The following is a 27,961-nucleotide window of genomic DNA, read 5'->3' as shown; positions in this document are numbered from 1 at the left end:
CAAGTCTTTGGACCACATATAAATGTGTTACTAAGCAAAAAGGGAACTGGTGAGGAAACATCAGATTTGAAGTATACAGAAGCTTTGCTGAAGATCTGGGGTACAAGTATAACATTTTCCTTTTTCATTTTTAAGGCGTTTTATAAAGCTACCTACAAGAGCACATGGAATACACTATTAAAAGCAGTGCTAGAGCAGTTTGGCCTACTAAGAAATCATGGTTCAACTGACAGTGGACCTAATTGCTAGAAGCATCAGTCATAAGAATCGCAGTGAAGAGGACTTTGGGCAGTACCTGCGAAAAATAACTCATCTGAATTTATCAGCTAAAAATATAGATGCAATTGTAAGATTTATTTTTCTTTGTTCCTTTTAACCTACCTATTCATATGTTTTGTAGTTACTGATACAATGAATTGTCTATAGTTGGGGAGACAAGTAAAGCAAGTTTCTATTTTATAGCAGGTATATTGCAGTTAAACATTTATATTGTCTTGTAACGAAGCCTTAATCATGCATCTGTTTGGAAACATGCTTTAGTGTTCAGTGCTGTTATTGTGTGGAACACTGCTTGTACATAACAGTGTTTAAATAGATTTTAAATATGTGGGCTTTGAAATGTGAAAATAATCTTTCAGCTGTAACTTTTCATATAAAACATCAAAACAGGTGACTGTAGCTCCAACAGTCTGCAGCATTTGTTATTATTGCCCTGACACTTTTTTCTTTATGTGGAAAAAATCTTGTTAAATTATTTTACTTATCTCAAACTGTGGAAACATATATCATCTGTACAGCAGACAAGAAGGGTATTATCAGTACCCTATTTTTGCCATTAGTTAAAGAGAAAATCCATATAAGTAGTTACACAAGGGAGATTGTTTTTTTTTTTTCAGTATTTCACAGTTCTATAACAGAAATTTGCAGCTCTTAAAAATAAAATACCAAAACAATTTGCTATTTTATTTTGCACAGTTGCTACATTATAAAGGGCCTTTCAGGAAGTCACCAGAATGGAAATAACTCCACTTGCTTACCTCTTTAGCCACTTCAGAAAAAGAGTATTTCAAATTAATCATTTAGCCCTGACACTTTTCCTATACAATATACTCAGGCTGTTGCCATTGAATCAGTAGGTGCAGGGCTTTGACAGCAGTGCTTTAGCCCTGTTGAAATCTAGCTCCATTGTTCTTGGAGACTTTAGGTCTGAGGTTAAAACCAAATTTCATATTTTCAGCAGGTTTGTTGTTTGTTTTGGTTTTTTTTAATTTAAATATTTGTATTTCTTGATGGTTACCTTTATAAAAATGCAAACTCTGGAATAGAAGAAGATGTAATGAATGAGAAATTTTGCAGATCAGATTGAAATTTTTTTTAAGGAAGTAGTATTGCTGAGCATACAATTAAGTGTAACGCTTACTTTAGTTTCATTAATGCTATTTTTTTTTTTAGTCTTGAGACTTCGTACAAAGAGTTGTTAACTCACAGCACAATCTTTTCAATCTATCTGTGATTTATTCCTTAGATTTCAGAGGAAGTCTGAGAAAGGAAAGGGGAGTTCAGGAACAGGATATAAGCCAAGTGAGGTTAACAGATTTGGACTGGTGTGGTGGCTTTTTCAAATTAGTAGGGTTAAAATCTACTCTTTTTTTTTTATAAATTCCTCCCTGGGGCTTATTCATTTAAAAAATAATCCATGACCTTTCCATTTTCAAAGACTAAACCTGCAAGCCTAACCCAGTCCTTCTTCCTTTGAGTTTAATAATGGGAAATTTAGACAGGTTTCAGTAAGTCCCACGTTAATTCAAATCCCCTGAAGATACTGAGCACATTCTGAAATTGATGAACCCTGAACAACTGAATTGTGTATGGTGGATTTCTGCTTTAAAAGTGTGATTTCAGTCAAGAGAAAATAGCTTGTTCTATGTGAACAGAGCCATGCAAGGAAATGGGTTTATTCAGCCCACTCCTAGGAATATGCACAGCCAACTACACTAACTTTTCTGAAAATCCACCTCATGAAGGCAAACATGTACATAACTGTGATGGTGTCTGTAGTCCTCAGCTTCTGTACACCAGAATAGTAATGATGGATGTCAATCTGATGATTACTGGCACTTAACAGCCTTTCTAGGAATAACAGTTGCTAAAAGTGTTTGTTAAAGGTGAAAATGTATAAACCATGAAGCAGAACATAAATATAAAACCAATAAACAGCTTCCAGAAGCAGGCAGTGAGTGAACTCTTACATAGCATTAAATTGTTATTCTTTATTTCAGGGTGACCTCTCTTCATGCAAAAATCTTAGAGTTCTATATTTATATGATAACCAAATCAGTCAAATCCAGAACTTGGACTTTGCTTCAAATATAACGCACCTTTACCTTCAGAACAATTGTATTTCTTGTATGGAAAATCTCTCATCACTGAAAAAGCTTGAAAAGCTGTAAGTTGAAACTAATGTATTTATTTCACTAGTAAAATAATAATTATTACACTAAGAAATTAAATACTATGTAGCCATTAAGGTCCTTTGAGCTCTTAAATTTTGCTTTTCAAATTAAAGTTATTGCTTTTTTTTTAATGAAGTATTCTATGATGTAAGTAATAACATATCATCTTAACATAGTTATTTACATTTAAATTATTTTCATTTTTCAGCCATTTAATAATATTATTATAAAAATAATAATAGCTATAAAGTAGCTAAAACCCCTTGGATCTGTTTGTTAGCTGTATGCTGTACTCACATGCTAGGTCATTTAACTTTTCTGTCATAATTCCAAGGTATTATTCAATAATACTTAAATATCTTTTTAACATATTGAGGCCTTGTGTTTGCTTTTACTGTCAAAGGCTATTAAATCTATTTTGTGCTCTATTCTGCAGGTATTTGGGGGGCAACTACATCACTGTAGTAGAGGGTCTGGATAAAATAGAAGAAATAAGGGAGCTACATATTGAAAGTCAGCATCTCCCCCATAGTGAAAAGCTTCTGTTTGATCCAAGATCTCTTAGGTCCCTGGCAGTAAGTACATTCTGAGAATTTCAGTGAGCTGTTAATCGGTAGTTCAGTCTTTTTAAAGAAAGTGATTAAGGCTTGATCACCGTGCGGTTTCCTTTTCTGCCGATTGGTGGCATTCTTTCAAGGGATTCCCATTCCAATTTTTAAATGAGCAAGGAGCCCAACAGATTCTACTTCTTCATTTACTTTTCTATCGAGGATGGAATTGAGAATAAAGAGAGAGAGGAAGTAAGGAAATGTGTGAATGCCATATACCTATATAACATAATGTCAATAAAAAGGGGTAGGAATTTATCACTGCTAGTTATCTCAGTCTACTTAATTTTTAGTCAGTTTGTTGTTATATTATTTACTTCCTTTTGTATTTCTCTAGAGAGTACAATGGCAAAAAAAGAGGTGTAAACAGCTTTTTTCTGGATATTAACAGCAACACAATCAAAAATATTCAGTTTTAGTTGCACAATTTTTCTATGTTGTGTTATATCAAGGCTTCAGGAAAGCCAACTTCTGAAGTTCTTTCAACACATTAAACATCAAATATTATCCTTGAAGTGGTTAAAAAAATAGACTTTACTTATAAATGGATGTTGTTCTATACTAAAAATATTCATCTTGCTGTATCTCCCAAAGTGTAGTCAGGGTTTGATGAGGTGTTTTTTTTTTTTTGTGAAGATGAAGCACTCACTGAAAAGTGAGTCCCTCTGTTCATGCGCGTGTCATAAACATTTGATCTGGCTCTAATTCTTTCTGTTTTGAGATTAAGTAATCCAAGACGTGTAGTGCCATTTTCTTTTAATAGAAACAAGTCATTCACAGTATCACAGTATCACAGTATGTTAGAGATTGGAAGGGACCTCGAAAGATCATCTAGTCCAATCCCCCTGCCGGAGCAGGAACACCTAGATAATGTTACACAGGAATGCGTCCAGGCGGGTTTTGAATGTCTCCAGGGAAGGAGACTCCACAACCTCCCTGGGCAGCCTGTTCCAGTGTTCCGTCACCCTCACTGAGAAGAAGTTTCTTCTCAAGTTTAAGTGGAACCTCTTGTGTTCCAGTTTGTACCCATTACCCCTTGTCCTATCATTGTTTGCCACTGAGTAGAGCCTGGCTCCATCCTTGTGACACTCCCCCTTTATATATTTATAGACACTTATAAGGTCACCCCTCAGTCTCCTCTTCTCCAAACTATAGAGACCCAGCTCCCTCAGTCTTTCCTCATAAGGGAGATGTTCCACTCCCCTAATCATCTTCGTTGCCCTGCGCTGGACTCTCTCCAGCAGCTCCCTGTCCTTCTTGAACTGAGGGGCCCAGAACTGGACACAATATTCCAGATGGGGTCTCACCAGGGCAGAGTAGAGGGGAAGGAGGACCTCTCTCGACCTACTAACCACCACCCTTCTAATACACCCCAGGATGCCATTGGCCTTCTTAGCCACAAGGGCACAGTGTTGGCTCATGGTCATCCTGTTGTCCACTAGGACCCCCAGGTCCCTCTCCCCTACACTGCTCTCTAACAGATCGTTCCCCAACCTATACTGGAACCTGGGGTTGTTCCTGCCCAGATGCAGGACTCTACACTTTCCCTTGTTATATTTCATCAAGTTACTCCCTGCCCAACTCTCCAGCCTGTCCAGGTCTTGCTGGATGGCAGCACAGCCTTCTGGCGTGTCAGCCACTCCTCCCAGCTTAGTGTCATCAGCAAACTTGCTGATAGTACACTCAATTCCCTCATCTAAATCATTGATGAATGTATTAAATAATACCGGTCCCAGTACTGACCCTTGAGGCACTCCACTAGTTACAGGCCTCCAACTAGACTCAGCCCCATAGACTACAACTCTCTGGCTTCTCTCCTTCAGCCAGTTCGCAGTCCACCTCACTACCTGATCATCCAGTCCACACTTCCTCATTTTAGCCGTGAGGATGCTGTGGGAGACTGTGTCAAATGCTTTGCTGAGGTCAAGGTAGACCACATCCACCGCTCTGCCATCATCCATCCACCGTGTTATTTCTTCATAAAAGGCTAAGAGATTGGTCAAACATGATTTCCCCCTGGTGAAGCCATGTTGACTGCCCCTCATAACCTTCTTATCCTTGATATGCCTTAAGATGGTACCAAGGATAAGGTGTTCCATCACTTTCCCAGGGATGGAGGTGAGGCTGACCGGTCTATAGTTACCCGGGTCCTCCTCCTTGCCCTTTTTGAAGACTGGAGTGACATTTGCTTTCCTCCAGTCCTCAGGCACCTCTCCCGTTTCCCAAGACTTGGTAAAGATGATGGAGAGTGGTCTAGCAATGACTTCCGCCAGTTCCCTCAGCACCCGCGGGTGCATCCCATCTGGACCCATGGATTTATGGATGTCCAGATTGCTCAACTGGTCTCTAACCCATTCCTCATCGACTAAGGCAAACCGCTCCGTCGACCTGACTTCATCTAAGGTCTCAGGGGTACAGGGCTCTTCAGGACTGCCCGCAGCAGAGTAGACAGAGACAAAGAAGGCATTCAGTAACTCTGCCATCTCTTTATCTTCTGTCACCAGGGCACCCATCTCGTTCATCAGTGGGCCTACATTGCCTCTGGTGTTAGTTTTGTCTGCCATGTATTTGAAAAAGCTCTTTTTGCTGTCCTTGACCCTTCTCGCCAGGTTTAATTCTAAGGATGCCTTAGTCCTCCTAGCTGCCTTCCTACATCCTCTAGCAGCAGCCTTATATTCCTCCCAAGTGGCCAGCCCCTCCTTCCATGACCTGTAAACTCTCCTCTTCCACTTGAGCATACCCAGCAATTCCCTATTTAGCCACGCAGGTCTCTTGGCCCTCTTCCTTGACTTCCTCCGTGTCGGGATGCTCCGATCTTGAGCACGGAAAAAGCAGTCCTTGAATGTCAACCAACTATCTTGGGCCCCTTTACCTTCAAGCAGCCCTGCCCATGGGATTTCCCCTAGCAATTGCTTGAAAAGGCCAAAGTTTGCCCTGCTAAAGTCCAGGGTTGCAATTCTACTTGGTATTCTACTAGTCCTGCCACACAAGATCCTGAACTCCACCATCTCGTGGTCGCTGCAACCAAGGCAGCCCTCAACCTTTACTGCTTCGACCAGATCCTCCTTGTTAGTGAGGATGAGATCCAGCAGCGCTCCTCTCCTGGTCGGCTCATCCACCATTTGCAGGAGGAAGTTATCATCCATACACTGGAGGAACCTCCTGGACTGCGGCTGGGTTGCCGAGTGGTCCTTCCAGCAAACATCAGGGAAGTTAAAATCCCCCACGACGACCACAGCCTGTGACTGTGAGGCCGCTCTCAGCTGCCTGTAGAAGGCCTCATCAACTTCCTCACCCTGATCCGGTGGTCTGTAACAGACACCTACAATAGTATCCCCCCTGCCAGCCTGCCCTTAATTCTCACCCACAGACTCTCAACTCGCTCATCATCTGTCCCTGGACAGAACTCGGTGCATTGTAGTTCCTCCCGCATATAAAGAGCAACCCCACCACCCCGCCTGGCTGGCCTGTCTTTTCTGAGAAGGACATAGCCCTCCATGACTATATTCCAGTCATGTGAGCTGTCCCACCACGTCTCTGTAATTGCCACCAGATCATAGTCTCCTGACTTAACACAGGTTTCCAACTCCTCCTGCTTATTTCCCATGCCCATTCCTGTGAGAGCACTTTTATTTCGTTCCTTCTATATTATGAAAGTAGAGGGAGATTATAGAGCTAATATTTTCCCAGGATAATAAATCAGATACTTCAGTGTTTTTCAGCATCCTGGCCTAGAATCACTAGCATTTAGTTCTTCATGGCTTTTGTTTAAGGTCTTTTGGTGTGGGTTTGGTTTTTGTTTTGAAATAAGCACTTTGCATTCTTGACCACATAACATCTTTGTGAAAGCTACGTGTAAAAACATTCTATTTTTATCCTTCAAGTGCTAAGTGTTTGGTCCATCTTTAAGACATCACTTCTTACTTCATCATCTTCTGTTTCTGGCTCTTAATGGTATCAGAGATGAAGGAGCCAAAAACGTGGGGCCATATAATTCTCTGTGTACTAGAAGCAAATGTTTGGATGATGACAATATAATGAATCTTTTGAATGAGGAGTTTAAGTTTATGCACTGTGCATATCAGGATGATTCTGGTAATCTCTTCCTGCACTGTAGACCTTGGTCAGATTTTTGAACGGGTTCCATTTCCTATATACACTGCTGAAAAGGACATTTTGTAACTAATGGTAAATCCCATATGTGGTATAATTTTAAACTCACTTGAATAGGTGTCAGTTTTAATCTTCTAGAGATAGAAGCTTCGTGTTTTTTTCAAGTGAAAATATATTAAGTACTACCTGAAACCCATTAATGTTTTATCTAGAATGTAAAGAACTCTCTAGCTATTATCTGTTACAAAGTGCATTATGTGACTCACTAGTGTTCCAAAGAAGGAACAAGGAACAGATGTATGTATACCCAGAGGTTATTAAGATCAAGCCTGAAAGGAAAACAGCGTAGGCAAGCCATTAAACAAGATGAGATAGGCATCAGACATGGATTTCAGCTTTATGCAGTTCAGATGTAACCTTGGTAAAAGCAGTCAATTTCTGTGTCTGTTTCATACTTCAAATATAGAGCTAGTAGCATTCACAGAACTGTAAAGCATTTGAACATATTTACAGAAAAATAAAAATTCTGTATTCACTAAGAATTCCTGAAGTAATTGAGAAATAATCTTGTCTTGGTTTGACTCCAAAATAAACAGTGTTTTAGGACAATATGGAAAGCCTACATAAAACAATGTGTGAGATATGTGGTGGTTGTGTATTTGCATGTTTCTGCTTCATATGCTTGTCCTTGCTCTAAGAGAATTTTCTGTATGAATTTATAACTTCACTCATGCATGGCATGACAAAAAATATTTTCTTTTTCTGCTTTTCTTCCTCCAGAAATCTTTGTCTGTGTTGAATATCAGCAATAACAACATTGATGAATTAGATGACCTGGCAGTTTTGGAAAATCTTTCTTATCTTAGAGCAGTTGACAATCAACTTCGACATATCAAGGTATTAAATATTTGTTCTGTTTAGTATGGGTGATATAAATTTCTGCTAAGGAAAGACATGTCTTCATAAGCAGAAACTCAAACTTCCACAGTCACAGCTAAACCAACTGAAACAAAAGTATTTTCGCTCTTTCTTTTGCAGTAGTACATGTGATTCGAACAGAATATTCTACACTTAAAATTTCCAGCTAATCTTCTCAAAAAGGAACAGGAGAATTGGCCTTGTCACTTCTCATTATCTTTATAAGTTAATATGTCTTCTACTTCTTGACATGAAGAACACTTAAAAAATAATTCTAGTGTCATGCCAGTTAACTGAATATCAAATTTCTGTTGAACATTATCTGTCACCATCATTGCATGGTAGAGGCATGGAACAAACTTTATAAATAATAAACACTGTTTTCACTTCATAAACCATAGACACGAGTGTTCTGCTTTTTATTAAATTTATATTTTTATTAATAAATACTAAAATGATTTGGTTTAAATAATAACCCAAACCACCAAGAAAAAAACATGATTAAATAATGAATGGTTTGCATTACTGGTTTGCATATGCATTCTATTTCCTTAGAAAGGTTAACTTTTAATGGTTAGTAATTATTAAAATAACTATTCTTATTACTTCTTACAACACCTAATAAATTTGTCAGTTCTGTTTATTGATGAGGAGATTTCAGTATTTTATTGCATAATTTATCAGCTCTCTAGGTCAATGTACTTTATTTGGACTCTTAATTTGTTGCATTTTATTATTTTAAAATGTTGAACAATGCATTTCTTTTTTACAAGAGGATTATTAATGTATTGCATTTCAAGCTGTGTTTCTGGCTGGCAGTTGTGATTGAATTCATATTGAAATAGAATTCATGTAGGCTTTGGATGGGTAATTAAAGCCATATTGAATGTGTTAGTTACATACAAAATAACAGTAAGCTTTCTTAAATAGGTCGTGTCTGTGAAGCTTTCCTTTTGAAAAGGATTTCTTTTCTAAATAAAACACATTACCACGTTTTTTTACAGATCTTTTTATTGTATTTTTTTGTTTCTTATAAATACAAAATATTCCAATTGTGATGATCTTAGAAGATGGTCTTAGCCAAAGAACCAACTATTTTTAAGAATAAGGATGCCAGTTCAGAGATTGTTTTCAGCGTCTCAGAGGGAAAAACAGTATCTTCTGACATAGAACAAGGAGAGAACAAAAAGACTGCATTATTCAGAAGCTGTGTATATATTATTTAATCGTTATTAAATTTCATTATTTAATCATCAGGAAGACCAGAGTTCATATTTATCCAAATCAGTCAGACATTTACATTTCCATGTTACGCAGTCACAGCTTTTGAAAAATTACATGGTTAGCATTTGAGTTTGCTGCTGCTGGCAGTTACACTTGGATTAAGCTCTGGTAAATTTAGAAAATCTTTTCTAAACAGTCTCCAAGTTTTGCAAATATGGAGCAGATTGGGTATTTCTCTTCATATCTTTGCAGACCCATAAAATGAATGACCATATTCAATGTGCCTAACATTAATGCAGCTGCAGTCTGACAGCAGTGCAGCTGGATATCCAACTTTACAGCTACAATTACTGAGGTTTAGAGATTACATTTTAGCAGGCTCTACTTATCACTAATATAAGTTCTTATTTAAATTAAAAACGCCAACCCCACACTACTGAAAAAGAAAAATATTTTTTAAAAAGGCAGTTTAAGCTCTGTTTAAACGGCTTTAACTCAGAGTGACCATCTAGCAGAACAATCTTATATATCCACTAAAACTGTTTAAAAATAAACATAGCTGAGGGAAGCATTAAGTATGTTTCAACTTTTTTGCAACCCTGAACTTCATGTTTCCATGGCTGACATTATTCTAAATTGTGATAGCTGAAAGGATTTTAGTATACATGGTACTACATATAGTTAGTCACTTCTGCTGGCTGAAATTGTTACAAACAGCAAAGGCTTTTTCATTCCCACACAAGCTGCCTCCATTCTGCTCCTTCTTGCCCCTCTGTATTCAAAACTCTTAGGTATACCTCTTTTCACACCAAACACTCTATGTCCCCTGTCTTCCTATTCCCGCTTCCCCATCACTGCCATCAAGAACATCCCCAGGAATGCCTGGCATTGATCAGAGACAGTAGCAATGCAGTATGACAGAAGTGACAGAGAGCTATGTACCCAGCTCTGCTTCACCACATGGGAAGAGAAGCTGTAGAGGAGCCATGCATGTCTGAGCAGGGCTGGTCAACAGCAGCGAGCTGTGTCGCAGAGATGGATGGCAACAGGAATAACACAGAATCTTTGCAAAAGAGGGAAATGTGAAAGGCATAAGAAATGCATGAAATACAATCTTCTTGTGTAGACTTTTCTCACTTTTAAAGAATTGGTGAATTATCATATATCTAAACATTTAGCCGAGTTTTTTCACATTACTAGGAAAACCCATACTCCTTCACTTGTCAACAAGGCCATGTTGATCTCAATGTAATTGAAAATCTGGGCTAGGAAATTCAAGCACTTGAAGTTCTGGCTAATTCAGGGCACTGTTAGCAAAATTAATAGACATCAAGGCATATGACCTTGTTTCACGTGACTGAATTTATATGTAGACAGAACAAAATGAAGTCATTTTTCTCAGTTCGTGCAGACTAACTTAATAGGACTAGCTACCATATGTAGAAAGCATGTCTTGGCTCACTTACCCAGAATATAATTGATTTTAATAGAATTGGTTTTTCTTTGGTTTTTATTGCTTGCTACTTTATTTATTTATCGTATCAAGCTTCTGGTTTACTATAGACACATTCACAAGGACTTCTAAGCTCCAGTGTTTTTGGGTTGGAATACTCGGAATTTAAAAACAAACAACTATTCCTATTGAAAACACCTACAACTCTTCCTGTTTACAAAAAGACAGTATAGTACTTATTTGTTATATTAGTTTTGTGAAGAGTATGACTTGTGTGAGTACTTGGATAGAGAAAATACAGTTAGAAATATTTACAAAAGTCTGTATTTCTTAAGTCTTTAATTTATTCAACCTCTGCCCAATATTGATTATGACAAGAGGATATCACAAAAGATGAATTAATTCTCTTCAGAATTGAGTCAGGAACAAGAGAAAAATTATAGATTTTCTCAAATAGATTATGACAGGTAATCAAAATGGTGACAAATTGCTGTCTGTAGATGTAGTCAGGCAGTTGGACTAGACGTTTCTGATAAAAATTGGAGCATACTGGTCAGATACCAATTCTTAAATGGCTATCATTAATTGGTAAGAGCATTAATGCCAGCACTACAGCTGTCTACTAAGGCACTTGCCCTTCCCCCTCTTCTCCACCCCCAATGGAATACAATTTGCTCGTCAGTATTTTGTAGCAAACCTCAAAGTGATAGCATGACATGATCATTTATCAAATGGAGACTGCCCAGAAGAGTGTCTGGTCCCTTTAGTACAGCTTATTGAAAGGCTGGGAAGTGAAAGCACTTTATTAGAGACAGGAAGGCAATGAACAACTAGAGCGTATCAAAAGGGTAATCATATTTCAGCACAGGATTAGTGTGCTCTTAGATAAACACACACTGGAGTAAGCATGTTCTGGGTCATTTATCAAGTAAGTAACAGCTTAAAAAAAGATCTACAGGACTCTTTGTACACATTCATCAAAGATAAACTGTATACATTATATTTTAGTAATAGACAAGTTTGTGTTGCAAAACTATTACTGGAAAAAATTCTTCCTAGTAAAATCTAGAACACATTACAGAGTTCAGTGACAATGCCTGAATGTTCACGTAAGAATAAATAAATACACTTGTTAAATGATATTTCTTTTTTAATAGCCCTAGCCTAAAGTATTTTTCCCCTAATTGTTGTGTTTGTGACTGTTAGCACCGAAACTGTTATGATACATGCTGATCTGATACATATTGCTGTTCTGATACATGCTGGCTGAGATTTGCTGTGTAATATTATGAGATTTATCAACACTTCTTCCAGTGGACTGGTCCTCAGTTTCTTGCATTGTTTTATCAGTCTTGCTCCTCACAGAACTGATTTTGCTCTCTGTTTTTCAGAAAAGACTTTATCATCACTGGGTAACAATAGGTGATAGATGATATCAATACACAAAAAATGACATGGTTTGGAGGTGTGAGGCTGTGCTGCCACCTCCTCTTCCATATGATTTTTCTAAACACTTGTTGTATAACCCATAGAATATTCCCAGGAGGATTTCCTACCAAGGGAGTAGGGCCTGCAAAACCAGAATTCTCCTTGTTTGCAGTACCCAGGTGATTTTTCTAAATTTGAAGGATTTAAGTGATACCTGTGTTGTTTGATGCTTCATTATTGGCATCAAGCTACAAAATTCTATAGACTGTGCAGTTTAGAATCTGTCACATCATTATTAGTAGATTTTTTTTTTTCAGATTATTACAACCATAGAATATAAATTCTCCTCCTTCAGTCATATGGATTGCTCTGAATCCCTCCTTAAGCTTTTCATACGCAGAAGGAAGCCCATTAAAGATGACAGTTAAGTGCAATTTTGAGGCAAAAGTATTTCAGAAAGTAGTAGAGTAGAAAGGACCAAGCTGCTAAGCTTTGCATCCTTTTAACTTGAATTTATTGTATTTAAAAGACAGAAGAAATTTTATCTAGGTCATACTGCCCTTGAGTAACCAGACAGAACCCAGATGGAGAAAGGTATATTTCAAAAATTTCAGCATTTGGGCCAATATTGTAACTGACCACACTCAGTTCGGGGGGGGGGGGTGATTACTCTTTCTTCTGTAAAGTACAGGTTTACATAGAAATAAAGAGCAAGGCAGTCTACTGTGGTTTGCACAATTTTAGCTTTTTTTAGTCTGTTCTTTCTCTGTAAAGTATTTATTCTTCCACAGATTTTTCCAAATACAATCAGACACTAATACTTTTGAGTGCTCTGTGGAACCATGGGGATACATTAGTAGACATTACATATCACAGCTTTTTTTTTGGCTGGTAATTCCTTAGCATTAGGTGCTCATGAGTGGGATTGCAGTGGTAATTTTCCATAGCTGGTATCATTCCATAATCATGCAGAGTTTTCCATTTTTCTGTGCAATTTTGACATATTCAGGGAATGCTATACACCACTGTACTTGAAAATGCACATTCTTAACATGCATATTAATACATGAATAGTCTCATTGAAGTTATTTCTATGTGCAGGATTTAGGCCTGACAGAACAAATAGCATTACTGTTGAAGCTTACTCTGGAGAGGGAAAAATAATGACAATGTTCTCTTCTTTTATCAATTGCAGGATTTGGAGGTTGTATTAAACAAATGGACAAAGCTGCGCAGAATGGAACTTGCAGGAAACCCCATCTGCAACAAGCCTAAGTACAGGGACAGGATTGTAGTACAGTCACAAACTTTAGGTAAAACAATAGCCATCCCCAAAACCCATCCGTAACCCTCCCTGTTTTAGAACATAACTGATATATTAATCATTCTTGAATCGCACTATGCATGTAAATACAATTACTGCCATAGATATTGAGGTCAAATTATAATAGTTTTATTTATGTACAGATAATGTAGCTAAGCCTGCTTCTGTAATCAACTGCACAAACCATGATGCTTAGCTTTTGCTATTAGAAGTAATAACTCGTTTTATAATAGGTGATTGGTGAGATTGCTCCTCAAGTTGTGCCAGGGCAGGTTTAGCTGGGCCACTGATGAACATTTCTTCTCTGAAGGGGTTGTCAACTACAGGAACAGGCTGCCCAGCAAAGTGGTTGTGTCACCATCCCTGGAGGTGTTTAAAAAATGTGTAAATGTGGTAATTAGTACATGGTTTGCTGGTGGACTTGTCAGTGCTAGGTTACAGTTGGACTTGATGATCTGAAGTGTCTTTTCCAACCTAAACTTTCTATTCTATTATGCTATTATAATAGTATTCTATTATCATAAGATTCTATTATGCTATAGCAATAAGACTTTTTTGTGTTCATATTCCAGTCATTGTGAAAATGATTCTCAAAGATAAGTCTAGTCTTCTCCCTTATCAGCCTGTAGCAGTTGCTTACATGTTTTATTTCTACAGTTACAGCTGTACAGGCTGTACCTTACCATGTTTGAATTTGTTATATAACTTTTGTCCTCAAAAGCAATCTACACTTGTGATGAATGTATTTATTAACCTTACTGTGATGCAGTTACATTATTTTGAGATAATTTTAGCATAAAGGAAGTAATTTAGTCTTCATGATGCAGAAGTATTCATGCTGCAGAAAAAAGTAAAACCTATCTGCTGATTTTTTTACTTTTGGGTATAAAGGTGGCAATTATCTTAGAAGTTGTAATTACAGACCCTGTTTTTCTTTTTTCCTGAGAGTACAAAATATTGGCCCTTAAGGAAAAGCAAAAGCTTATCTGCACAGTTTAACTAACAGTACCTTAGGACAGTTCTAACACAACATAAATTTGTGGCCAAATGAGGTATTTCATTTGGTCCGACGTGAAAATGCAGATGCAACCAAGGAAACATAGAGCATAAACACCCACCTAAGTGAGTAAAGTTAACCTCAAAGAGCCAAATCTGTTTGTCTTCATGATCAGTAGGATCCCTTGATTGCCAAGACATGCAGTTTCTCTCTCTTAACCCGAATTTCTGCATCTATATTTATCTCGTGTAAGAGCATAGCATAAAATGTGATGCATGCTAACAGAATGTGAAATGTATATATTTCCCTTGGAAGTTATAAAAATAATAGATGTTCTCTTTTGTAATTCAGACATGTCAACTTACTCTTGCACGTTGAATATCAGTATCAAGCTTTACTGGGTATTTCTTTTTACCAAAAGACTAAAAGCAGCAAAAAAGATTTGAAGAGAGCAAATACAGAAGGAGTACACATTGCGTACAGCTTTGTACAAACTTTTAGTTAACTCTGGGTATCACAGGAAGTGTTCTCTTCTCTTTGACAGAATCCCTTGATGGGAAAGAAATTAAAGAAATGGAAAGACAGTTCCTAATGAATTGGAAAGCCTCCAAAGCTTCCAGGAAAACAAACAAAGAAAGAATGACAAATGAGCATGCAGCCCATCTACATTTATGTAAGCAAACTCATCAATTACTTCATGCTTACTTGTAATATTATAGCAAAAATAAAATAGCAACTAACAGTAAAGATACTAAGAATAAGACTTGTACTGCTGGTAAGACCAAACACAGGAAAAGAAACTGAACTTTCTCATTAAAAACTTTAATTTTAGCAGTAATTTATATGGCTTTTTTTCCTTCCATCCCAATCTCCCAGAATTATGGAAAAGAGTAGCTACATTTTGAATGTTTGTAATTACTTCTGATTACTTTCCATATTAAAATAAATAATAAATAAAAGCAAAATTGTTGGGCATTCTAGAATAAATATGCATGGAATACATCAGACTTTTAAAATGTATTTGTTGGTAATTATTTGATCTGTGTAGATTTTCAGTCCTTCTAAAGGCTTTCCCAAGATACATGTCTAGCAGCAGTAAAAGTTTTAAACTTGGAAAGATTAAAAAAAAAAAAGAAAACCCTCTTGAAGGAAAAAAGCCTTAAAACTATAAGAAAAATCAACATGTTCTTGAGGTGGGAAACAAATCAGTTTTGAAACTCAAGCAAAACCTGAAATAAACTTTGATTATTCTTTTTTTATTCAAAACATGGGGGTTGTTGTTGTTACAGAGCTGACTACAGATTAAAACCTTACCAGCATGTCTTGCCATCTTGCAGGGTTTGGAAGTAGACATTAGACTTCAAATTACTCAAAATGGTTTGACTGACTGTATTTATCAAATAAAACTGGTGGAAGTTACACTATTGCTTTCAAAGGATTAACTGATATGTAGCTTAAGGGAGAGAGCATGTTCTTTATAACCACACTATTTATTAATTACTAATGCATACTAATTATTAATTCATGAAATCTCATGAAGACCAGTTGTTTCTGAAGACATGAAGTAAAAAAGCACTCAGCCTGTCAGCCTCAAGCCCAATAAAGTTGCAGTTTATTTAGTGTTTGGAAACCGTATGTGAATGGCAACAATTCTGAAAGTAATGTTCTGTCTTCTGAATAACTGCTGGTATAAGGAGGTGCTATGTAATTGAATTTCCTCCCTTTCAAATAACTGCACCTGAATGGGAATACCTGCTTTAGTATTCCCTTTCATCAGTGTTGGCAGCACTTTCCATAATTTCATACAAAGTTTTCTATTCTCAATTATCAAATTTGAGGCATAACCCTAAGGCTTATTATACTGTTTTCTTTAACAAGGTATATTGGAACCTGTGATCAATCATACTGAATAGTAAAACAGATAAGTTTTGACTTGGGATATTGAATTAATCCTTGTTTGTTTGTTTTCTGCAGCTGACTTGGAAACACTTTATCCTGTTCTTCCCTGTCAGTACAGTCACCCTGTGAAAGGAAACCCAGATTTTTTAGTTTCGTCTGAGATGCAGAAAGCTATAAGAAAACCTCTGCCAAGAATTCTGGGGAAAAAAATAAGTGAAACAAAAACTTAGATATGTTCCTCAACTATCTTTCTCTTAGTTCCATTGGTTATTGCTTGTACAGCTCTTACTGAGTCATTTGGAAAACGAGGACATGAAGGTAGAATTTAATATGAAAGAAGTTTTCTGTTTTGTTTTGTTTTTTTAACCATGTTATATTTTTTATATTTCTTTCTTCAAAACACAGGATAATAGATTTCAATTTCTGGTTATAAATCAATAGACTAGCTAACAGCAATAACTTCTGTGTTACTAGTTTCTCTCATATGCATTTGATTGTAATCTTCCACAAAGATAAAATAATATCCAAGTTAATTCTTGGAAGTACAGTCACTGTCAACAACATTGGCAAAGGCTGATCCCATGCACATAGTAATATGCAGAAGGAGAAATAATCAGTTTTCATTATTCTAGCTTACTTCTAGCAGGCATGTTCCAGTGTAGTATATACTTGATTAGCATTTTCCTGTAGCATCAGCTCAAGACCATCAAGATAATCTAGAAAGAAAATCTGTGTGTCCCTTAAAGACATTTAGACATTAGATTAAATTAAACAGTTTTTGAGTTTAGCATACGTATTTCTTACTCACTTAATCAGCTTTGTGAACTCTAGTCCAGCTGTTTGTGGAAATAAGATCTGCTCACAGGGATTTGCAGTTTGGGACCTACAGTTTTTTCAGTTTTACCTGTAGTAATAGCTTAGTTCAGTATTGGGGACCTAATATTACTCCCTCCAGATTTTTAACGCTACTTTTAACATCGCTGTTTTATTATTTACCAGCTGGGCTGGCTCACAAAAAATTCATCATTTATGCAATGCTGCAGGTAAATAAATTCAACTGACACAAGAATTCTTTGGTAATGAAATTACTAAAGGTAGTGTTTTATTTTACATTCAAATCAGAATTTATTAGTAACTGAGCAGCATTTAATACAATTTTTTCTTGACAACTTACCACTTTCAATTCCATTAGTTTTGTTCTTACTGATTCCTGTTCGGATTAAAAATAGCTGCCTTTCTCTTTATTTGCCCGTTCTTTTTTTTTTTTCTTTTTGCTGCTGCAGTGGAGAAGTTTGAAAACAAGAACTGAAGGAATAATGCACTATTTATCACAAAATAGTACTACTACACAATTATTTTCCAGTGAATAGCCCAGGCTTGTGAAATGTAGACGAGTGCAGGCTAGTATTCATGCCATGCAAACATGCATTTCTTTTAATTCCATTGCCAAATGAGTTTGTCCACATGCTCAGTGTTCTGTCAGCTTGTGTTGCATCTTTATTAGCGTTCTGTCTTTTGGGCCAGCAGAATAAAACTACGCTTTTTCTTTACAAGTAGTGACAATGAAGGGTGGAACAAGTGTCTACAGCACCTCCCAGAAAGATGTTTTCTTCAGTGAGAGAACTTCTGCTATCTCCTTTGAGATAATGAATTCTGATTCTACACTACTATATTTAAAAGCTGACCAATTGTTGAGCTGCTTTGCTTGACAAAAATTTTCCCAGTATTAAGAAGCTGGACTACAATCCTGACCCTTTGTAAATCCCTTTAAATCCCTTTTGATCCTAGAAAGGCAAAGATTGCATCTCCCATACTTGATCGAAACTTAATGTCTATATTTATATAAATGCACATTTGCAAATTAAACTATTTGAGTGATTTTATTTTGTTTTGTTTTTACTATTAGTCTAGAAGGTTTGACTCTGAATCACATAAAGGTTAGAATAAACTACAGTCAGATGACATGCATTTAATAATTTCAAAATCTTGGAAGTGGGACTTCTATCTCGGATGCTGAAGATTGCTGTTCATTAATTACAATTTTATGTGTAATCACTGATCTTAAGACCTATTCTAATTTTGTTATTAGTGGAACTCCACAGAAACCAAAGAGTCTTGGGAATTACCTAAAGGTTGGTGAATTCTTTAAAATGTTCTTTTTGGGGGTAAAAAAAACCCACCTCAAAATACATAAATATTCATTCTCAGAGTATACGCAAATACGAAATAATGACAAATCACAGTATTCCCTTGCCAGCTCCAGTAATTAGGGATATGCATAAATGTGCCCACATGTAAAACGAGGAACTGAACAAATACTTGTATTGTTTAATGAAATTCAGTATTGGACCAAAGAAATTAGTGAATTTGAATCCTAACCTTTCTGTTAGTCAAATAAATTATTCCAACAGATGTTTCCTCTTTCCTTATACATGCTAGGTGATGTTTGACCTTGGCAACTGAAAAACAGGCATTAAATGCCTTTTTAACCTACATCTAAGATCCACTGAGGATTACATACAGCTTGAACAATGAAACAAAGCCAGTTATTACTAGATTACTGAAATATGTCATTAATCTTTCTTTCTGGGTGATATAAAAACAATAGCAAATTTATATTGGATTTTAAGTTAGTTTTGAACATTTAGAGAGAATTATGGATATTGGCAGGAAGTAATTAAAAGAAAACAAATTTCTTAACTATTTTAAAGATACCTAATACCTTCCAATGGGATGCATGAATATGAATTTTCCCTAAATAGAGAAGTTGTTGAAATTTCAATGTTGTAAACTTAACCAGCAGTTTCTGCCCACATTTCCTTACTCATGGAATTAAGTATCATAGTAGGTATTCATAGCAATATTGTAGCAATTCAGAATTTGGTGGGAAAGTCACCTTTTGTCTCTCCAGTATATGTGATGTGATTAGCAATATGTTTATATCTTTAAATAATGCAGTCGGCATATAGTAAGTACACTGGAGTGTGCCAACTAATCATAAGCCACTCTCTGAGCCACCATACACATCCTGTGTAGCTCAAGTTGTAGCTCAAAGGGAAGGAACCTGCAGTGAGCAGTGTTACTTCTTCCTCTTCTTAGCTCTTTTAGCAGGTGACTCTACCAGCGTTGTAGGTGGAGGTGATTTGCCTTGAGCAGAGGTGATTTGTGTGGTCTGAATCTTTATAGAGTAATGTATATTTGATAATAGGTAAGAAAGTGTTCTGCATGTATATTGGGCTTTTGTTTATATGAATCTAACTGGCATTACAATAACTAGAATTAGAATCCCTGGAAGGGATTCTACAGGTACGTAGCAAATAAAAAACAGACTAGGGACAACGTAGGCTCCCTCAGGAAGCTCTCGAGAGAACTGGCTACCCTGGATTTGGAGAAGGCTGAGGTTCTGAATGACTTCTTTGCCTCGGTCTTCACTGGCAAAGGCTCTGACCGCACTACCCAAGTCTTGGAAGGCAGACGCAGGGACTGTGAGAATGAAGACCTTGGGCCCACTGTAGGAGAGGATCTGGTTCAAGACAATCTTAAAAATCTGAACGTGCACAAGTCCATGGGACCTGATGAAATCCGTCCATGGGTCCTGAAGGAGCTGGTGAATGAAGTTGCGAAGCCACTGGCCGTCATATTTGAAAAATCGTGGCAGTCAGGTGAAGTTCCCGATGACTGGAAAAAGGGAAATATAACCCCCATTTTCAAGAGGGGGAAAATGGGTGACCCAGGGAATTACAGACCAGTCAGTCTCATCTCTGTGCCTGGCAAAATCTTGGAGCAGATTCTCCTGGAAGGCATGCTAAGGCACATGAAAATCAACAAGGTGCTTGGTGACAGCCAGCATGGTTTCACTAAGGGGAAATCCTGCCTGACCAATTTGGTGGCCTTCTATGATGGAGCTACAGAACTGATGGACAGGGATAGAGCTGTTGATGTCATCTACCTGGACTTGTGCAAAGCGTTCGACACTGTCCCACACGACATCCTTGTCTCTAAATTGGAGAGACATCAATTTGATGGATGGACCACTCAGTGGATAAAGAACTGGCTGGATGGCCGCACACAAAGAGTTGTGATCAATGGCTCAATGTCCAGCTGGAGACCAGTAACGAGTGGTGTCCCTCAGGGATCGGTGTTGGGACCATTCTTGTTTAACATCTTCGTCGCTGACATGGACAGTGGGAATGAGTGCACCCTCAGCAAGTCTGCCGATGACACCAAGCTGTGTGGTTCAGTTGATACCCTGGAGGGAAGGAATGCCATCCAGAGGGACCTTGACACACTTGTGAGGTGGGCTGATGCCAACCTCATGAAGTTTAACCATGCCAAGTGCAAGGTCCTACACCTGGGTCGGAGCAATCCCAGGCACAGCTACAGGCTGGGCAGAGAAGAGATTTAGAGCAGCCCTGCAGAGAAGGACTTGGGGGTGCTGATTGATGAGAAAATGAACATGAGCTGGCAATGTGAGCTTGCAGCCCAGAAAGCCAACCATATCCTGGGCTGCATCAAAAGGAGCGTGACCAGCAGGTCAAAGGAGGTGGTCCTGCCCCTCTACTCTGCTCTTGTGAGACCTCACTTGGGAGTATTGTGTGCAGTTCTGGTGTCCTCAGCATACAAAGGACATGGAACTGTTGGAATAAGTCCAGAGAAGGGCCACGAGGATTATCAGGGGGCTGGAGCGCCTCCTGTATGAAGGTAGGCTGAGAAAGTTGGGGCTGTTCAGCCTGGAGAAGAGAAGGCTGCGTGGAGACCTCATAGCAGCCTTCCAGTATCTGAAGGGGGCCTATAGGGATGCTGGGGAGGGACTCTTCATTAGGGACTGTAGTGATAGGACAAGGGGTAACGGGTTAAAACTTAAACAGGGGAAGTTTAGACTGGCTATAAGGAGGAAATTCTTTCCTGTTAGGGTGGTGAGGCACTGGAATGGGTTGCCCAGGGAGGTTGTGAATGCTCCATCCCTGGCATTGTTCAAGACCAGGTTGGACGAGGCCTTGGGTGATATGGTTTAGTGTGAGGTGTCCCTGCCCATGGCAGGGAGGGTGGAACTTGATGATCTTAAGGTCCTTTCCAACCCTAACTATTCTATGATTCTATTAAGGCTTGTTATGTCACAGTTTTAGGGGGGGCTGATACAAGCTATAAAGATTGCATACCCAAACTATAACTTTTACAATCTTATGTTTATTTCTTATTACAGAATATAGTTCTCTTATTTGAAAGAACTATGGGGGAATATGTTACCTCCAGGTAACCTAGATCTTGTTCTCTTACTAAATATAAATTCCAGCAAACTTCTGAAAATTCAAAAATAAACAATACTTTCAGCCTTGGCTTCATGACAAGAAGAAATACAGAACTAAGGTACAAACCAGTGCAGTTTCAGCTGTGCATCCTACAGCGGGTTTCATCCACTGAATAACCTACAAGCACTAAAACTGAATTCAGAATTAGGTGCATTAGGTATTTGGATACGAGCTAGTCTGGCAGAGATAAAAGCATGTTTTGAACAGTCCTGGAGTGCCTTGTCCAGCATCTACAGCCTGACTCACTGCCTTTTCTTGGTGAAGGTGTTGAAGGAAAAATGTAAACACCACCTCAGTGAGGCCTAGAAAATATCTATCAGCAACTAGTGGTGAAGCTGTGGAAGAGAAATGTAAGGAATTTACTTCTCATTGAGTTATTCAGCCATGACACAGGATATGAAAGGAGTCACTGTTGTGCGAGATAAAGAGTAAGTTTGATAAAGAGATGAAGTGAAGTTCTGAAATGAAAATTGTTGCTGAAGCAGAGCTGTTTGAATGGAGGTCAGGTACTAGCAGTTTCTGGTTACTACGGCCCTTGTAAGGTTTCAGAGGGCAATTCACCCAATTTAGTGGTTGATCCTCTTTTTTCTGGAGGATATGTACTACCTGCAAAGGTGAATTAAGTGCTCCTGTAGTACCACAATTAACATTACAGTAATGTGTATCTTTATGGTATTTTCTGTACCCATGTTTACAGCCTTGCTGAATGTGGTGTTTGATGATTCTGCTCCTGATGATTCTTCGTAATCTGTTTGCAAGGAAAAATTCAACTCCATCATTGCAAACATGCAAGATGACATAGAGATGGCATTATCTTCTGTATAAACCTAGATTTCAGTAATGGTAATTTAAAAGCACAACCAGAAAAGTAGTTTTAATATATGCCAAATCTGTAGTACTTAACAATGCCACATCATTCAGCTCCTAAAACCAGTATTAAAAGGCATCCCTTTTTGGCCATGCCCATGCCTCCCCTCTCCAGTGCTCTGTGCTGCTGTGCTGCTGGCACAAAACTGTGAAATAGAAAGGAACTAAAATACACCAACAGAACACATGCACCGACAGAACCCTTTGCCCTTGAAAAGAATAAATGCTTTTCCAAATTGTTGAGAGGGAGTGCACACCTCCTGATGATTAGATTGCCAGCTAGACCACATGTACTCCTACGTGTCTGGATGACCAGATACCATGCAGACGCATTCCACATTCTTTTCAATCTACTACCTTTTCCAGGAGATACAGGTTATTTCTCAGAGCTTTAGAGAATCAAATGGCACATGCAGCTTGTCAGCCAGCAGAGGGTCTAAAAACTACCAGGGTACATCTGAGTCTGCAGGCTGTAATGCACTTTCAAGAATGTTGAAACTCAGACTGTCTGAAACCTTTTACATAAAATACATTAATATTTAGAATTATTTAGGTTGGACAAGACCCTAAAGATCATCAAGTCCAGCCATAGGTCAATAACATTTTAAACACAATTCATATACAGAACAAACTAGTAGTGACTTCAGAGTGAGCTGCATCTTGTAAATGGCTCCGTTAAAATAGTATCAGGAACAAAGTACTACTGTGGAACAGTAACATAAACAAAAAGCAAACTCAAATCTTTGCATATTTATTTTTCAGGTGTTGTGTGTTCACTGTAACTGTTGTTGGATAAATGAAACAGACATCCAGTAGGCACTGTTTACTCTTTTCCTATCCTGTTGCCAGAACTTTTACAGGCTACTGTTGAGATACAAACTCAAAACTTCACAACATTTTTAGGCAGCTGTGTTAGCATTGCACACTTTTTATTGTGTATCTAACATACAGAATTATAAAAATCACTTCTACATACACAAAGCATGAATCAAATTAACCAAATGAAAAAAAAATAATGCTGTGTCTTCAGGTTTTTAAAGCAGACTGCATGGAGAATTTAAAAGTCATTTGAGGTTAAAATAAAGAATGCTACTTAAATGGAGATATATAAATAAATTCTTTAATCACTTCAGTATAACCCTGGAAGCAATTCAGTTGAAGTCAGTTCCAATAAACTAATTTAACTGTAATGATATAAACACTGTATTTGCCTTCCTATATCCTATCACACATTGCGAAGGCATACTCCCATATGCAGCTGCTTTCACAGACCTGAGGTGAAACCACAATAATTGTGCCCTTATCTAGCAAGATGAGATGCGACATTTTTTGGAGGACAGCATTACAACCACTAATTTGTTAGTAACACTTCTGGCATGCTGGGTTGCAGCCCATCCAGTTGCAAAGACTTGGATATGTCCGATTGGTCTTAGTGGCTCCTAAATTAGTCATCATCTATTGTTGGTAGTATTTCCCCCCACCAAAAACTGTGCCTGGGACTTAGGAGGTGTGAGATCAGGCCTTGCCAGTAAAGGTTCTGATGCCTCCAGAGCACATGCAGTACTCTTGTAGCTTTTTTGGTGTGTTAGAAGTACCAAAAGGGGAAGAAATAAGGCCTCGGTGCCTGAACACCTCCCCTTGGTACTGCTCTGACCGTAATCAGAATACATTTATAGATACCAGGTATACTAGATGATCTTAGGGTCCCTTCCAACCCAAACTATTCTGATTCTGTGATACATAAGCATTGTAATTACTGTGTGCACACACAGTGTTTTAGTTATTGACCTAAAGTTGACACTTGAACTTTAGTTCAGTAACCAATGAAAAATTGCTATTTTTCTTGACTGACACATTAAAACTAGTGCAAGGTGTAAGTTAATTTAATGCCATATTATTTCTTTCTATATGCAGGTACAAAGCAGTGCATAAAACTGCCTGTGCTACAGCTATAAAAGCTATACAATCCAAAAGTTCTGAGACTGGGGCAGAAAGGGAAAAAAACAGCCAATTTAGTTAGTGTGCCCACTGATTTTTTGGGATGAGGATTCAGACACATGATCTATTAATATGGGAGAGTATGTAACTGTAATTCAGAGTGTAACTGATAAAGATAAGGGGATCTGAAAGGTTCTTCTTTGGTTTTCTCGTGATTTTTTTATCTTGGCATATTGTACAAAGTAGCTATCCTGACAGCTCTGAGGAGAATCAGGTAATATATGAACTTGCTTATTCACAGTCACTAAATCATACATGTTATATATTGTAACTCTAAATAATACATTTTGCTTTGCTGGGTTAAAAAACTACTGAGGTTTCATGGCCTTGAAGGATTCTAGGAGTTCACTGCTAAAAAAAAGATGAGTGTTCCCTCTTCAATCATGTAACACTGTAACCGGAGACTACAGAAGTGACTGACTGCTTCTTTCTGTTCCCTTAATTCTGAACAGAATTAATTGCTGCATCAAACTCTAGATAAATCTGAGCCAGCTGTGAAATGATCCATGTAATAGACTAATACTTTCATTCAAAATGGATGCAATAAGCAATAAGCTCTTCCTTTCTTGGACAGTTAATACATTAGGCTGTCATAGTAATCACTAATTACATGCCCAGGAAAGTTTGGTATAATCACTTACACATAGTTTGTAGAAGAATGTTTTGGAATAAAAGACTGAGGCTTATCTGATTTCATTTATATGAGAAATTGCTTTGATTATTACTAAGATTTTGTTTCTTATGGAACTTGAAAATTGTCATTCTTTGATACAAATTTATGTGTTGACTATCACCATTTTTATGTGTAGAAAAAATCAATCAATTTTTTAATAAAGAAATGTGTAACACCCCAATGATTAGATTATGTCAAGTCAGATTAGTCTGGCCCCAGGTTTGGCACCTGGAAAAAAAAATAAGTCTTTTACTGCATCTGTATATCCTTTTTTGGTTTTCATCTGCAGCTTTTGATAATACTGCTTAGAAATGTTGTAGAAGTGTTGTGTAGCCCTGGGAAGCACTAAGGAAGATGTGAGCAGTAGGGGCTTTGCTGAGGTTCTGATGTGAAAGTCTCATCTGTCTTCTCTGATCTCTCTGATGTAGGTTGAGGAGGAATCTGAAGTAACAGCAGAAGTTGAATGCTAACACCCAGAAGTTCCAGGATGTGAAGACTTGGCCTGGATTTTTATTTTATTGATTTTTTTTTCCCCTCAAAGCTTAGAAAGAAAGGTACTGGTGTCTCTATGGATGTGTTATCTGTGTCTCTGTAATCTCAAAACCTGACAAAATGAATCGTAGAACCATAGAATACCAGGTTGAAAGGGACCTTGAGGATCATCTGCTCCAGCCTTTCTAGAGAAACATGACTTGGACGATATGTCCCAGCACCTTGTCCAGCCAAATCTTAAAAGTATCCAACTCTATGGAATCCACCACTTCTCTGGGGAGAGTATTCCAATGCCTGATTGTTCTCATTGTGAAAAATTTTCCTCTTGTGTCCTGTAGGAATCTCCACAGTGAAGTATGCTGAACTTAACACTGCCTTTTAAGAGCATTCAGAAAAATAAGGGGGCTGCTTATTTATGTAGGAGCAGTGCTTTGGTACTGAAGGCATGTAAAAACATCTGCGTGTGGTAGGCTAAACCGGTTACCTAGTTCTTACAGTTCTTCAAGGAGGAGTTGTTCTTAACCAGTGTCTTACCTAGTTTGTGACCTGAATACCTGAAGACCTGCTTCTTTCTATACTCCTAGCAATTACACAGAGGCATGCTTACAGTCTCTCACTTCAAGAAAAAGTAGCACATGGTTTTTGAGAAGATCTGTAGTCCTAACAAGTAATTTCCATCATCTGGATTTTTCCAAGTTCTGGTGAATAATGTGAAATAGTTAGAGAGGAAGGTAAAAGAAGATTAATGATGCCTGTGCTGATTAATTTTTGGATTGGGAGTATTACACATTCATTTTAACTCAAATTCTGTTTTAAGTAACTGGAACTTGAGTTTGGCTGCTTTGCACTGGTTTGAGTAATTAAATGAATGCTCAAGACTCCTGATATAGGAAAATTCCAAACATACAGATAAGGAAAGGAATGCCCAGATTGTAAATTGTCCCTGGAATAAAACCTTTCCTAGTGGAGTTTCTCTGTATGAATTTCAGCTCAGCATAGATTCATAGAATCGTAGAATGGTTTTGGTTGGCAGGGACCTTAAAGATCATCTTGTTCCAACCCCCCTTCCATGGGCAGGAGCACCTTCCACTAGATGAGGTTGCTCCAAGCCCCATCCAACCTGTCCTTGAACATTGCCAGGGCACAGGTTGCTACAGCTTCTCTGGGCAATCTGTGCCAGCGTCTCACCACCCTCACAGTGAAAAATTTCTTCCTAATGTCTAATCTGAATCTACCTTATTACTTTATGCTTGAGACCCTCTCTGAAATAAGAAAGGAATTTTTACTGAATAAGGAGATCCAGTTCTGTCTTTTCACCTTCAACGTTTTGTGTATTTTGTTATTGGTAATATTTTACTGCTCTTTGATAAATATTATTCAAATAAACTTAACTCCTGCAGGCATTCTCCCCTTGAATAACATGATCTTTATTATAAAGATTTTCAAACCTCAGGTAGTAAATGAGCCCCTACAATGCGGGCCATGGGGTTTCCCACAGAGAATCCTGCAGCCAAGCGGCTCACATCTAGATAAAGCAAACCCCTGTCAAATGCTTCTGCTGGTGAAGTAGCACCAGTGTGGTAAGTGGATCTCACTGGATCTAATCTTCCTCTCACTTTTTACATTCTGTAGTAATATGGCCGCATCCCCACCGCACACATGTATGTTCAGTCCCACTCTCTGGCCTCCTCCAAAGCCCTGCAGCATGTTAAGTCTGCAGTCCCTCTCCAGTGCAGTCTTTCACTCTGTCATTTATGCTTAAATATTCCCACTTCTCCAGCTCCAGCAAAGACAGCCCTGACCCTGCTTGGCTCCCATGACACTCATGCTGGCTGCAGTCCTGTGCTTCCCGCAGGGAAGAGCTGTAGGGAGAGCTGTGAGCCAGAGCTCCTATGAGCCAGAGACCCTGGGACGTGCTGCCTCTACCCTGGTTCTCCTTCATCTTCTCCTACAGTTAGAACAGCCAAGGTCAGGGAGACCCTTCCAAACCGGACACCTGTCTTCTGATCTGCAGGTCAGAAAGTATTTCCTTAAATAGGTTTGGGTATGAAATGGAATTGTGGTGGGATCTCAGTATCTCTAAGGCTTTAAGAAAAATTATGCTCTAACCCTTAGTACACAACCCCCCAAAATGGAGCCTTTCTGATATGTATTTTAGATATATTTTTCAAGTTATGATTACTTCCTGGTGGTAGCTGGGAGTAT

The 27,961-nt window shown here is 38.1% G+C and overlaps 1 protein-coding gene across 4 annotated transcripts; it reads left to right on the top strand.

The window, feature by feature from the left end:
• The first annotated feature begins 65 nt into the window (after positions 1 to 65).
• PPP1R42 (protein phosphatase 1 regulatory subunit 42) lies at positions 66 to 27,164 on the top strand. Of its 4 annotated transcripts, XM_057426163.1 has the most exons (8): positions 71 to 346; positions 2,280 to 2,446; positions 2,890 to 3,028; positions 7,955 to 8,071; positions 13,393 to 13,510; positions 15,063 to 15,191; positions 18,507 to 18,549; positions 25,693 to 27,164. In XM_057426163.1, the coding sequence occupies exons 1-7, from the start codon at positions 218 to 220 to the stop codon at positions 18,545 to 18,547; spliced, it is 840 nt and encodes a 279-aa protein (XP_057282146.1). In that variant the 5' UTR covers positions 71 to 217; the 3' UTR covers positions 18,548 to 18,549; positions 25,693 to 27,164. The 4 variants fall into 4 exon arrangements, with proteins under 4 accessions (XP_057282145.1, XP_057282146.1, XP_057282147.1 ...); XM_057426162.1 differs by lacking the exons at positions 18,507 to 18,549; positions 25,693 to 27,164 and adding an exon at positions 16,493 to 16,662 and having other exon boundaries at positions 66 to 346; XM_057426164.1 differs by lacking the exon at positions 18,507 to 18,549 and having other exon boundaries at positions 74 to 346.
• The last annotated feature ends 797 nt before the right edge of the window (positions 27,165 to 27,961 follow it).

Source organism: Pezoporus wallicus, unplaced genomic scaffold, assembly GCF_028554395.1.
Source record: "Pezoporus wallicus isolate ANWC-B61680 ecotype Strahan unplaced genomic scaffold, APGP_CSIRO_Pwel_v1 contig_4131, whole genome shotgun sequence".
In the NCBI taxonomy this organism is placed as follows: Eukaryota; Metazoa; Chordata; class Aves; order Psittaciformes; family Psittacidae; genus Pezoporus; species Pezoporus wallicus.
This window is presented reverse-complemented; position numbering and strand designations above follow the sequence as displayed.